Consider the following 13,907-nt stretch of genomic DNA (forward strand, 5'->3'; position numbering starts at 1 on the left):
GCTCTCTGAGTCTGAGGTGTCCAAACTCGTGCTATCTAGCCATGCAACCACCTGTCCACTCGATCCCATTCCCTCTCATCTCTTGCAAGCCATCTCTCCTGCAGTCATACCAGCACTGACTCACATAATTAACACATCTCTTGACTCTGGTTTATTCCCCACTACATTTAAGCAGGCTAGGGTAACCCCACTGCTAAAGAAACCCAACCTGGACCATACGCTACTTGAAAACTACAGACCAGTATCCCTGCTTCCATTCATGGCCAAGATTCTGGAGAAAGTAGTGTTCAATCAAGTTCTGGACTTTCTTACTCAAAACAATCTCATGGACAACAAGCAATCCGGCTTTAAGAAAGGCCACTAAACTGAGACTGCCCTGCTCTCGGTCGTGGAGGATCTCAGACTGGCTAAAGCAGACTCTAAATCATCAGTCCTCATTTTGTTGGACTTGTCAGCTGCTTTTGACACTGTCAACCACCAGATCCTGCTATCTACGCTCGAGTCACTGGGCGTTGCGGGCACTGTTATACAATGGTTCAGATCTTACCTCTCTGACAGGTCATTCAGGGTGTCTTGGAGGGGAGAGGTGTCCAACCTACAGCATCTAAACACTGGGGTACCTCAAGGCTCTGTTCTTGGGCCACTTCTCTTCTCCATCTACACATCATCTCTAGGACCAGTCATCCAGAGACATGGATTCTCCTACCACTGCTATGCTGATGATACCCAGCTATACCTCTCTTTTCATCCTGATGATCCCTCGGTTCCAGCTCGTATCTCAGCCTGCCTGTTGGATATTTCACACTGGATGAAAGATCATCATCTTCAACTGAACCTCGCAAAAACGGAAATGCTTGTAGTTTCTGCCAACCCGACTCTACACCATAACTTTTCAATCCCGATGGATGGGGCAACCATTACTGCATCCAAAATGGTGAAAAGCCTTGGAGTAACGATTGATGACCAACTAAACTTCTCTGACCACATTTCTAGAACTGCTCAATCGTGCAGATTCGCACTCTATAACATCAGAAAGATCCGACCCTTCTTATCTGAACATGCAGCTCAACTCCTTGTTCAAGCTCTTGTTCTCTCCAAACTGGATTACTGCAACTCTCTACTAGCTGGGCTTCCAGCTAACTCTATCAAGCCTCTTCAACTGCTCCAGAATGCAGCAGCACGAGTTGTCTTCAATGAACCTAAACGAGCACATGTCACTCCGCTGCTAGTCCGTTTGCACTGGCTGCCAGTTGCTGCTCGCATCAAATTCAAAGCTCTGATGTTTGCCTACAAAGTGACTTCTGGCCTTGCTCCTTCTTATCTGCTCTCACTTCTGCAGATTTATGTGCCCTCCAGAAACTTGCATTCTGTGAATGAACGTCGCCTCGTGGTTCCATCCCAAAGAGGGAAGAAATCACTTTCCCGAACGCTCACGCTCAATCTGCCCAGTTGGTGGAATGAACTCCCTAACTGCATCAGAACGGCAGTCACTCGCTACTTTCAAGAAACGACTAAAAACTCAACTATTTAGTCTCCACTTCACTTCCTAATCTGCAATTGCCTCTTAGAATATCACACTAACTGTACAAAAAAAAAAAAAAAAACTCCAATACTACTAATACTTCCCTTCTTAGACTTTACAGACCTGAAACTTGCCTATAGCACTTATTCATTGTTGCTCTTAGTTGTGTAAATTGCTTCCTTGTCCTCATTTGTAAGTCGCTTTGGATAAAAGCGTCTGCTAAATGACTAAATGTAAATGTAAATGTAAGAGCGGTTCCAGAAATCAGGTAAGACAAAAACAGAATCCAAAAAATAAAATGAACAAGTAAATAACAGGGTGAGAATGTGGTAAAATCTGAAAGCGTGGTAAAAATCAGACATAAGTTTTTCATTTTCTGAACGGCTTTTGTAACACGACGGCTGGGTTTAGGGAAGTAAGCAAGCGGGCGGGTCAATCGGTAAAATTGGTTGGGTTTAGGTGTTATGTATTTGTGTTATTTGTGCTCTGATTCTCTGTGTTTTCACTCTCACTCTCGCTCTGTTCTCCCATATCTGCTCTCATGTATTCTCAGGTTCCGTTCATTGGTCCATTCAGCTGTCAGTCATTCCTCCCCGGTTATGTCACATCCAATAAGTAAAGACCACCATCATAAAAGCACGCGTCAGACCACTCGCTAGTCCTTTCCATGCATTTTTCTCTTTCTCTGCTTTTGTCGCTTGTTTGTATTTATTGCGTGCGTTTAGAAATAACCCGTCTAACTGTGTTTTTGTTGTTGCTCGTTTCTGTGTGCACGTTATCCGTCTGTTATTCGTACATCATTCTCAGTTTATTGTTGTTTACGAGGCTTGGATGAAGCAGACAGGTAAGAAGGTCACGTGACATACATTGCAACACTTAGGACTACTCTGTTGGCTAGTACACTAGGTTAGGGGCGAGCACCACCCTTTGTACTTTTTGGATAGATAGATAGAGTAGATAGTTAGAACTCGGAAGATCTTTGCGTGTTAATTATACTGTTTTTCCCATAGTTAGTTAGCTAGATGCTTCTGGGGAGTTAGATTTAGTTTGGGTTTTGTTCTTTTCATTTCTTTAGCGCCGCCCGCGTCCCTTCTTCCAGCTCTTCTGTTTTTTCCCGTCTTTTATTTGTCTCAGTGTTGTAAATATTGTAAATAGTATATTTTTGTCTTACTTACTTTTTCTTTATTTTTGATTAATTCGTTGTTGTTGTTCACTTTTGGGAATTGTAAACAAAAGCACACATTTTTGGCATTACTTTGGTTGTCTTTTGCACTCATTCACTGTTTATATAAATATTTTTTTATTAAATAAATGTCAAACCCCACTATCCTGTAGATTAACATCAGGGGTTTGTAACATTAGGGGAGGAGGAGAGTCGATTCGCCGGTCAACCAGTCAAGACAGCGGCCTCAAGTGGGTTCACGTGAGAAGAGCGCGGGCGCGAACGGCACTTGCGAAAGACATTTGAGATGCGAAAAAGTGCACACATCGACCCTTTCGCAGATTCACGAAAATAAAAACTAAAAAAATACGTGCCTCCAAAAACCTACACGGGACTACGTTTTCAGAATGAGCCTGGTTTGTATAATTCACTCTGACCAGCAAAAATCGACATTTTCATCAGGGTAAAATAAAGGATCTGATGGGGATCTTGAGCTGAAACTTCACAGGTCTTAAATTGGAGCCCTTTAAAGTCTGCACGAACTGGAAACTGTGACTTTGGGTGTGGCAGTGGGCGTGGCTTGTTTCTTTCTACTGTGAGCTGATTGGATGTAGTTAAGTAGGCATTTAATTCAGAAAGATGAGGGAAAAGGATTAGGGAGAGTTATTACAACCTAACAGACTCCTCCCCCTCACCATTTCTGTTTGTTGTCAACACTGACAGCTGGAGGATGAGTGGTTAAGTGTGTTAGCCACGCCCACAACCTCAGACAGACCTAGGCTGTTTCTCAATTCCAAGAACGCAGAGAACGGACTTGTGTTCTTGTGGAGACCGGTCTTGCCAGGTTTCCTCGGAAGAACGAACTCAGGAGACCGCGAGGGCAGAGAATGCATCCTTTGAGAATTGAGATGCTGCGTTCTTCCTGATGGTCACATGACCTTCACGTGTTTTAAATGGTAAATTATTTAAACATTACAGCCTTCATACAATGATTTATTGTTTTTCCACTTTTCAAAATATATACTTTGCATAAAAACATTATAAATGTATGTTGCACAATATAAATAAAACAGATTTTAATACGAATTTTAGCAAACAAACACCCTTAATGTGTTTATTCCTTTATTAAGATGTCCATGGTAATGTTTACTTTCAGCGTTTCATTTAGGGAATCTCCTGAGGTAAATAATTCATATCTATAAACTTTAATAATAAATCTAGATAAAATGCTGCGCTTCCCACCTCCAGTCGCAATGACTTCTGAGACTTCCAGAGCGAGTTCGGTGCTCAAGTCTGCATGGGTGCGTCCTCGATATCAAGATCACATCCGGGAAGTTTCATGCGTCCTCCGTACTTGCGGTCTTGAGTATTGGAACTGAACTTAGGCAGCTGATGTTGACGTTTCACGAGAACACGAGGACGCAAGACCGCTGAAGAACGCATATTGAGAAACAGCCCTAATCTGAGAATTTAACTGAAAACAAACAGGAAGTGCATTTTCAGATTAAAGAATACAAGACCAAACTCTTTTGTTTGATTTTCTTAATGACATGCGCAGATGAATTGTTCAGCACAGAACTAGCAATGCGAGCTAACTAAATCAATATGTTAGTTTCAACCCGGGCTCATTGTGGAAACGTAGCCCCGCGGACGTTTCTGCGGACCGCGATTTACGTCCCGGGAGGTACGTATTCGAGCGTTTTTTTGTTTTCGCGGATCCGCGAGAGGCCGCTGTGCATGCTTTTTCGCGTCTCGGCCGGGCGCCTCTCGGGAGCGCGGCGTTCGAGCCCACGCCGTTCTCGCGCGAAAAGCTGCCGGATCGGGAAAAAAAAAAAAAAAAAAGCAAAAGCCCTCGTCTTCGATTTCGACCGCGTTTTCGGATCCCGCCGCGTTCTCGCCCTCATTTGTCGAATTCCGTTGTTCGTCTCACCTGATTTCCGGAACCCGCTGTTCCTCGATCCCGGTCGTCGTCCACCACGGCCGGCTCCTCCTCCTCGTCCGGGGCCTCCGCTCCGCCGGCGCAACGCTGTGAGCTAGGCGGACAAACTGATTGCGTCGGGAAAGCCCTCCACTCGGAGGCGAGCCGTCGGCCGGCGAGCGCGAAGAGGAGGGGCGGAGCGGCGCCACACCGCCCCGCAGCGTTCGCTCGAAAAAAAACAAACGCGGCCTTTACGTACCTCCGGCCACGTAAATCGCGGTCTCCAGAAACGTCCGCGGGGCTACGTTTCCAGAATGAGCTTGGGTTGGTTAGTTTTGATTTCATGGGGACTTTAAATGTGGGCATAAATAATGTGCATATATACCAGTAACACAAAGCATGTGGTGATCACCAACAGCAGGATCCTCAACAGATGGATAAATGTAAACCAGACACTACTGACACGATCTGATCACATACATGCAGCACATAAGCAGCTCATTATCCTTTGCTTTCTCGGTGGGGTAATTAACAGACCACTGTTGTGAAGAACAGTGAACAAACAAGGAGGAAAAAAAAAACTGCTTTACAACAACTCACAACAACATCTTCTATTCACTTAACAACACGGCTCTAATGGCGGACATAAAAAGGCAATTTCAATCAAAAGCAGCGGGATTTTCTTGTTTTTCCTGGTCTCTGCGTGCTGGTGATTAATATCTCATTCAGATTCCTGTATGAAGTTGTACAGATTGCAATTAACAGAAAGCTGCACCTTGGAGACCCACAAAACCCAAAAGATTTGAACAGCACAGTCTGTTGAATAGCCATAAACTGGCGTGAGATTAAATATGTTTCCTTTTCAATTGGTTTATATTATCAGTGCTGCGTTTATTTGATGAAGCGCTTCAGGTAAAAGCTGTAAAATTGTGAAAATGTTTTAAATTCAAAGTTGCTGTTTTCTATTGTAATGTACACTCACCGGCCACTTTATTAGGTACACCATACTAGTACCAGGTTGGATACACTTTTGCCATCAGAACTGCCTTAATCCTTCGTGGCATAGATTCAACAATGTACTGGAAATATGCCTCAGAGATTTTGCTTCATATCGACATGATAGCATCACGCAGTTGAACTCACTGTCATGTTCAAGAAAGCAGTGTGAGATGATTTGTGCTTTATGACATGGTGCGTTATCCTGCTGGAAGTAGCCATCAGAAGATGGGTTCACTGTGGTCATAAAGGGATGGACATGGTCAGCAGCAATACTCAGGTAGGCTGTGGTGTTGACATGAAGCTCAGTTGGTACTAATGGGCCCAAAGTGTGCCAATAAAATACAAGTGGTGCTCGCTGCAGAGCCATTTGAGGAGAGCTGAGCTCCAGCGAGGGGGAGTTTGAGCTTGAGCTCCACCTTTTTTGCGCTTCTTCTACGAGTGATGTCACTGGGGGTAGGGTTAGGGGTGGGGTTGGTGTACGCATTAAAACAGCTTACAGGAGCAGGAGCGACAGCTCATGCTCCCCCTCGCTGGAGCTCAGCTTTCCTCAAATGGCTCTGCAGCGAGCACCCTCTCATAAAATATCCTTCATAGAATTACACCAGCACCACCTGCCTGAACCGTTGATACAAGGCAGGATGGATCCATGCTTTCATGTTGCTGATGCCAAATTCTGACCCGACCATCCGAATGTAGCAGCAGAAATCACGATCCTCAGAGCAGGCAACGTTTCTCCAATCTTCTATTGTCCAGTTTTGGTGAGCCTGTGTGAATTGTGGCCTGAGTTTCCTGTTCTCAGCTGACAGGAGCGGCACCCGGTGTGGTCTTCTGCTGCTGTAGCCCATCTGCCTCAAGGTTGCACGTGTTGTGTGTTCAGAGATGCTCTTCTGCAGACCTCAGTTGTAATGAGTCATTATTTAAGTTACTGTTGCCTTTCTATCAGCTGGAACCAGTCTGGCCATTCTCCTCTGACCTCTGGCATCAACAAGACATTTGCGCTCACAGAACTGCCGCTCACTGGATATTTCCTCTTTTTTTTTTTATTTAAGCTTAGTCCCTTACTCATCAGGGGTCATAACAGCAAAATTAAACTATTCCAGCACATGTTTCTCACAGCGGATGTCCTTCCATCCACAACCCAATACTGGGAAACACCCATACACATTCATACACACTTATACACGCACTCATACAATACAGCCAATTTAGCTTACTCAATTCCCCTACAGAGCATGTGTTTGGACTGTGGGGTATACCGAAGCACCCAGAGAAAACCCACACCAACACGGGGTGAACATGCAAACTCCACACAGAAACGCCAACTGACCCAGCCAGCCATCATCTACTATGATAAATGGCACTTCTTAATATTATTTAAAATACTAATTTCAGATCAATCATCACATCAATGCAATAAAGAAAAACAGCATGTTATATAAGTCACAAGTCAGTTTTTAATACATTCAGCAGAATGATCCACACAGTAAGCACAACACTCTGAACGACTCTCAGCTCCACCACAAACAGCCAATTATCAATCCAAAACGCAAGCGTCTGTATGCCATATGAGTTTTTAATATGATTTCTCGGGCGTTATGTTTTATTGGCTGCAGAGTGGCTGAATCGATCAAATCTCTCTCTCTCTCTCTCTCTCTGAATCACCCAGCAGCTCATTTTCAGTCTACCCAAATGGCTTCGACCTCTACATCTAAAGGTGGATGGACGGTTTGTTGTGGCTCGTGGACGCCTTCATATAAACGCGCCACTAAAAGATTTATTCAGCTCTCTGTGACACCAACACACTGGCTTTCCCAGAATCACTCTCAATCATGACACACACACACACGCTCTACAAGATGCTTTATTACTGTGGTCAGAAGAGACAGAGAGAGACACGCTGTAAAACTCCACCTGTGAGGTTTTGGAGATGTCTGCATCAGCCAGCATAAGAACAGGACGTGTGTTTACATAATTCAGTTTTTTGACCACACTTCCTTATGTTCATTTATTCATTTGCTGGTAATTAGAACTGAATTTAGAAACAAATCTTTAAACGAAATTAAACATGTAGGCTCATGGATGTCTTCAATGGAGTGAGTTTCAACCTTTTCCTTACTCCACCAAAATAAAGGAGTAAACAGTAAAAGTAAAGTAAAGAGAAAGTAAGCAGGCCAAATGGAGGAGGCTCATTCTTTATCCTCGCGCTGCAGATGCTCGCAGTACTATAAGATAATCCTGAACTTCTGTGTATCTGTCTGAGAGGATTTTATTGATGGCTGTCTTCATGTTGGGCATGATGAGTGACAGGGTGGCCGTCTTTTCATCACACAGGAGAGCAGGGCTCGAAATTAACCTCTTTGCTTGGTAGCACCGGTGCTCCTAACTTTAAAAATGTTGGCGCATCAGCCAAAATTTCGTCGCACCCACCAATTATGAGCACCGTTACTACAAGTTTTATACAAACATATTTATTGTATTTGAAATCAACAATAATCAAACTAACAAGCAAAAAAATATATATATATAAATGCAAGCGTGAGGAAAATATGTCTCAACGAAATCCTGTTATCACAAGAAAATAGATTTTTATAACAGAACTGAGTGAGCAAAAGATACACGGAGCGCTCACTGGCCCTGCACGCACTTAAATGAATCTGTTAACGGTATAACTGTGCTGTTCTCACAAGTGCTGTCTGATATTGCACTAATGCTTTTGACATATTGTAGCTTATTATATGCATACATGTTAATAGCAATACCGGTTTATTTTTATGAGTAGCGATATTAGTTTACTCAATGCAAGCCCGTTCGCGATGGTGTACGTGGTGTTCAATTTGACATATAGCTGTCCCTTGCATGGCGGACAGCATCTGTCGATTATATGAAGGATTAAACAGAAGCTCTCGTGCTTGATGGGGCAAACAGTTACCTGAAAACTCCATCCCACGGACTTTTCATAGCGGACGGAAGCCAACGGAGTCTTTTATCCACTCTTAGAAAAGTGTAGATAGTGGATTAACATTCAGCACGTGATCACTACCAAGATGTTCCAGTATTTATAACTTTAGATGTCATGGTTTCTAAAACAAAATCTGTCAGTGTTATCTTCATTCTCTTCTTCAGCGCTTTACAATTTTTCGTGGTAGCAGCTCTCTGTCATCCTAAAGCCAGAAGCGCTGACTGAGTGATTGACAGCTGATATTAACCAATCATTCGTGTTCAGTGCTAGAGCAGTGGGCCAATAAGAAGAGCGTGAAGGCGGGGCATGCATTACGGACTTGGATTTGTTTACTGCAGCAAGTTGACATGACAACTGTTTTAAACCATTCCCGAGCGCTGCGTTGCGCGTTGCAAGTGCAGAGATGCATTCTGTGTGAATGTCTCCCGAATCCGCGCATGTGGTGAACATTTTACAGTAAAAACTGGTCGCACATAACAATTTTAAGCACTCGCAGAAATGCACCCAAATATATTTTAAGGTCGCATAGATAAAATTTCGGGCGCATATGCGACCAAAATGGTCGCAATTTCGAGCCCTGGAGAGTCATGGCCCTTTTCAGCGGTATAAGTAGGTTTACTATTTCTTTAGCGTCGATGATGTCGGCGCTATCCAGTGTATCATGTTGACAAGCATTTTTGCGTACCTCTGTGCTCAAAAGAGTTGCTGTTATTGCAGCTTGTTGCTCGATGTTGCGCTCCAGAGTATCCATTGAGTTGTTCCATCGTGTAGTAGAGCTGCACGATTCTGGCTAAAATGAGAGTCGCAATTTTTTTTGCTTAAAATGAAGAAATAAAGACACGATTTTGTGGTCGCGTCACTTCACCTCAGATGATTCCGGCTGATTATTCTATTGAATTGTCTATAGAATTTTATTGTAATATAATTAATAATCATGCAAAAGATTTCTTAAATTATCTTAGCATCACTGCAGTTTTGTCTTTCCATTTTTTCCCCAGTTACATTTAGGATTACTTTCTATTATTTATTTAGAATAATATGTATAATAACAATCATAATGTTACTTATTTATATTTATATATACTTTCTTATTTTATATATATATAAAAAAATATAAGTTGAAATCTGAATTATTAGCCCCCCTGTTTATTTTTTCCCCCCAAATTCTGTTTAACAGAGAGAAGGTTTTCTCAACACATTTCTGAACATAATAGTTTTAATAACTCATCTCTGATAGCTGATTTATTTTATCTTTGCCATGATGACAGTAAATAATATTTGACTAGATATTTTTCAAGACACTTCTACAGGTTAGGGTAATGAGGCAAGTTATTGTATAACGATGGTTTGTTCTGTAGACTATCGAAAAAAATATATTGCTTAAAGGGGCTAATAATTTTGTCCTTAAAATGGCTTTTAAAAAATTCAAAAACATAATTTTTCTAGCCGAAATAAAGAAAAAAAAAAAACATTATCAGACATATTGTGAAAATTACCCTGCTCTGTTAAACATAATTTGGGATATATTTATTTAAAGAAGAAAAAAAAAAGGGGGGGGGGGGAAGACTTCAACTATATATATATATATATATTATTTTTTTTAGACCAGTAGACCAGTAGAGCTTTATGTCTAGCAATGCCCATGGCCTAATACTAAACTATTCTTATGAAGAAATTATAAAAGAAACTGCTTATTTTTACGTTGTTAACTCCCAAAACAGCGGTGACTCATTTAGGAGAATGTGATAATGAAAAATCCTACACATTATATGATTATTTAACTGCATTTTTGCAGCTAAAAGAGGGTATTTTCAACTGCATGGAGCACAAGAAACCAAGAAAGATCCTGACTTCTGCCACAAAAGGTAAACATGTTGATTTTTCTCCAGAAGAAAAAAGGTTAAAAACTGAGAGTAATAAACCTTAAAACCATTGTACATTCTTTTACGGAAAAATTTGTATTTATTTGTTTTACAATTATTGGTTTTGCTTTATTTTACATTAAAAACATTACAAAATGTACCAAAAAGAGAACCGTTAAAGTACCAAACTAATAAGTGGTATTGATAAAAGTAGTCATACCCTTAAAACCTTAACAATACCCATACCTACTGGTGGCCTAACCTAATATTTACGTCTTATAGCTGGATATTGATGATTTTATTTAGACATTTATACTACAAAAATAAACAAAACTCAAGCATATATTGACAATAAACCCATGCATTTCTTCTCACAGCACAACAAGCCGACAGAAATCAACGGCTGTAACGCATGACACCGCTCTTCACTGCATTTGTTCTTTCATTTCACAGACACAAATCCGGCGGTGAGCGTCAGGAAAGAGTTCACCTGGGAGACCCGCAGCCCACAGGCTCCAGATTTAGACGGCAGCGGTCCAGATATAGCGTGGGTGCAGAAGTCTGTCTGCCTGTGGCCATTGCACACCAGATTGCACAGACCATTACCCTCATCCAGAGATGCTTATCACCCAGCACTGCTATTAACCTATATAGAGCCTGGGAAACAGAGCACGCTGCCGGAGTAAAGGTGAACGATGCTTCATACAAGGACATCCTGATAAACACACGCAAGCCCAGGAGGAGGACAGCCATACAGCTCTACATGCATTCATTTCTGACAGCGATGCACTATTTTTACAGCATTGTGGTTTACAGAGGTATTTTATCAAGCATTTGCTCCAACTGTTAGGTCACATTTACATTATAACAATGTACTTAAAATTATGCAAAACACTGTTAAAATGAAGACAACAATGATTCATTATTCAAAATTATATATACACTACCTGACAAAAGTCTAATCACCGCTCCCAGTTGTATGAGCAACAAATAATAACTGAAAAATGGCAGAAGGTGGATTTTTCTGATGAATCATCTGTTGAGCTGCATCCCAATCATCACATACTGCAGAAGACCTACTGGAACCAGCATGGAGCCAAGATTCTCACAGAAATCAGTCAAGTTTGGTGAATAAAATATCATGGTTTGGGGTTACATTCAGTATGGGGGTGTGTGAGAGATCTGCAGAGTGGATGGCAACATCAACAGTTTGAGGTATCAAGACATTTGTGCTGCCCATTACATTACAAACCAAAGGAGAGGGCAAATTCTCCAGCAGGATAGCGCTCCTTCTCATACTTCAGCCTCCACATCAAATCTGCAGACTTTTACCGAAATTCTCAGCAAGAATAGGAAAAAACGTCAGACTGAGAAACTCTGTGTTTTGGGAAACACTCATCACTACATTGTTCTTTTGCCAAATAATGCATCATACTAAGATAGTTTAGCCACAAGCTATGTCGTTGTTTGGGAAAAACACTCCTGATTGTTTAAATTCAGCCTATATAAATTGTTTGCAACCCCTTACCTTAAAAATTGCATTAAATCCAATATATATATATATATATATATATATATATATATATATATATATATATATATATATATATATATATATATATATATATATATATATATATACATACAACAGTTCTGTCTGGTTCTCGAATCTGATTGGCTGATAGCCGTGATATATTTAAGTAATATCAGCACCAATATCAATATCAGCAGCAATATCAGGGGTGTGCAATGTATTTAACGAAAAGGTTAGCAAGAAATTATCATTCATTTGCGGGCATTTGGGAGTCTCTGTGCACTTGCAGGATACTCCTAGTCTTAGGAACTGGATGAATGTAAAGAAGGATTAAGCTAAATTGTTTCTACTCTATAACTAATGTTCTCAACTCACAGCAATAAAATTTTACAGTGAGTGCAACAGTTTGTATTCTATAGTTTATTATTATAATTTTTCATTTTCCATATCTGCAATGCCTGTATTTTGGCATTTTTTTGCAGTCCACTTAGAATCCAACATGGAGATCAACGTTTTCTTTATTGGCATTGATTGTTTTGAAATTTAAATGTCATTAACATGCCTGTGTTTTTATTTCTGTAATAAATATGGCTGTCAAGCCAGGATCTTGATGGTTTATTGTGGGTATGTTGTATGTTGTTTACATGAAGAAATCTGTGTTACAAGTTAAACAAAAATTCTATTAAACAATTATATTTTGAATTTAAATATTTTTTGTCTTGCGTTTCCATTAATTTTACATTTAAATAGCCAAAATTACAAATTTCCTTATTTTAAATGCGATCAATCGCGATTAATATTTTTAAAAAGGTGTGATTAATTAGTTAATTTTTTTTATCGATTGACAGCACTAATATATATATATATATATATATATATATATATATATATATATATATATATATATATATATATATATATATATATATATATATATATATATATATATATATATATATATTGTGCAAGACAGGATTGTAAGAAGTGAATGCTGAGTAAATGATGACAGGATTTTTTCAGCTTTAACTGTACTCTCCCTTTAACACAGCCTGATTTACTGAATCCACCGGTCTTACCTTTGGTGTTTTGGTGCATTTCCCCGTTCTGGCATCTTTAATGTAGCTGATGTCCAGCAGATCAGTTTCCTGAAAGCAGGAGGGGCAGAGTTGGTGTCACTGCTCACAAAAACAATTTCACGCTACAGCACACAATCAATATTATCTTAAATATCACAAAAGATGTCAGATGAGGTCACGGCGCATGTTGACAGAGAAAACACTGACGGAAAAATCAAGAATGAATAATTAAACACAGAGTCTAATTCACACGTGCAGCTGCTGCAGATCACAGAGAGAATCCAATGACAACCTTATAAATACATTCCTGGGAAAATTACAAGTGGTGTAAACTAAAAATTCACTAATTCATTTTCCTTCAGCTTAGACCCTTATTTATTAGTGGTCGCCACAGTGGAATGAACCGCCAACTATTCCAGCATATGTTTTACGCAGCAGATGCCCTTCCAGCCACTATTGGAACACCGATATCTTTCAAAGTACTGTATAGAAGTTAGAAATTCCAGCATTGTGACTTTTTATTCCTACTTTGAGTAGTGTTCACTCTACTTGCACTACATTTTTTGGCAGGTTATGGTACTTTTACTTGAGTATGATTTTTCAGTGCTCTTTCCAGCAGTGTAAATGATGCAGGCCAGAGCGGTCTGCAGTGTGTAATGAAGCGGCTGACAGATATGCTCTCTGACAGCAGAAAAGCAGAAACCCAAGCTGACGGCGCTCTGAGATACAACTCTGCTGGAACTAAACAAAGAGGCATTTGCTCTTTATACTCATTTATGCTTCACGGCAACCATTGGAGGATATAAATAGAGCGTCATTTCTATATCAGTAAACTCTGGATGCCCTCATCTGCTCCACAAACAATCTGTGAAACA

General features: G+C 40.5%; 1 protein-coding gene across 2 annotated transcripts in view; it reads right to left on the minus strand.

Moving 5' to 3' along the window:
• The window catches only part of plcb1 (phospholipase C beta 1), a 174,358-nt gene that overhangs the window by 125,168 nt on the left and 35,283 nt on the right, over positions 1-13,907 (minus strand). For both annotated transcript variants that reach the window (XR_012393186.1, XM_073928037.1), the window contains exon 3: positions 13,033-13,101. Coding sequence is in view for 1 of the 2 variants with exons in the window: in XM_073928037.1 (XP_073784138.1) it covers positions 13,033-13,101 (69 nt within the window). In the remaining variant the exon portion in view is untranslated. The remainder of the gene's footprint in view (positions 1-13,032; positions 13,102-13,907) is intronic.

This window comes from Danio rerio, chromosome 17 (genome assembly GCF_049306965.1).
Source record: "Danio rerio strain Tuebingen ecotype United States chromosome 17, GRCz12tu, whole genome shotgun sequence".
Lineage (NCBI taxonomy): Eukaryota > Metazoa > Chordata > Actinopteri > Cypriniformes > Danionidae > Danio > Danio rerio.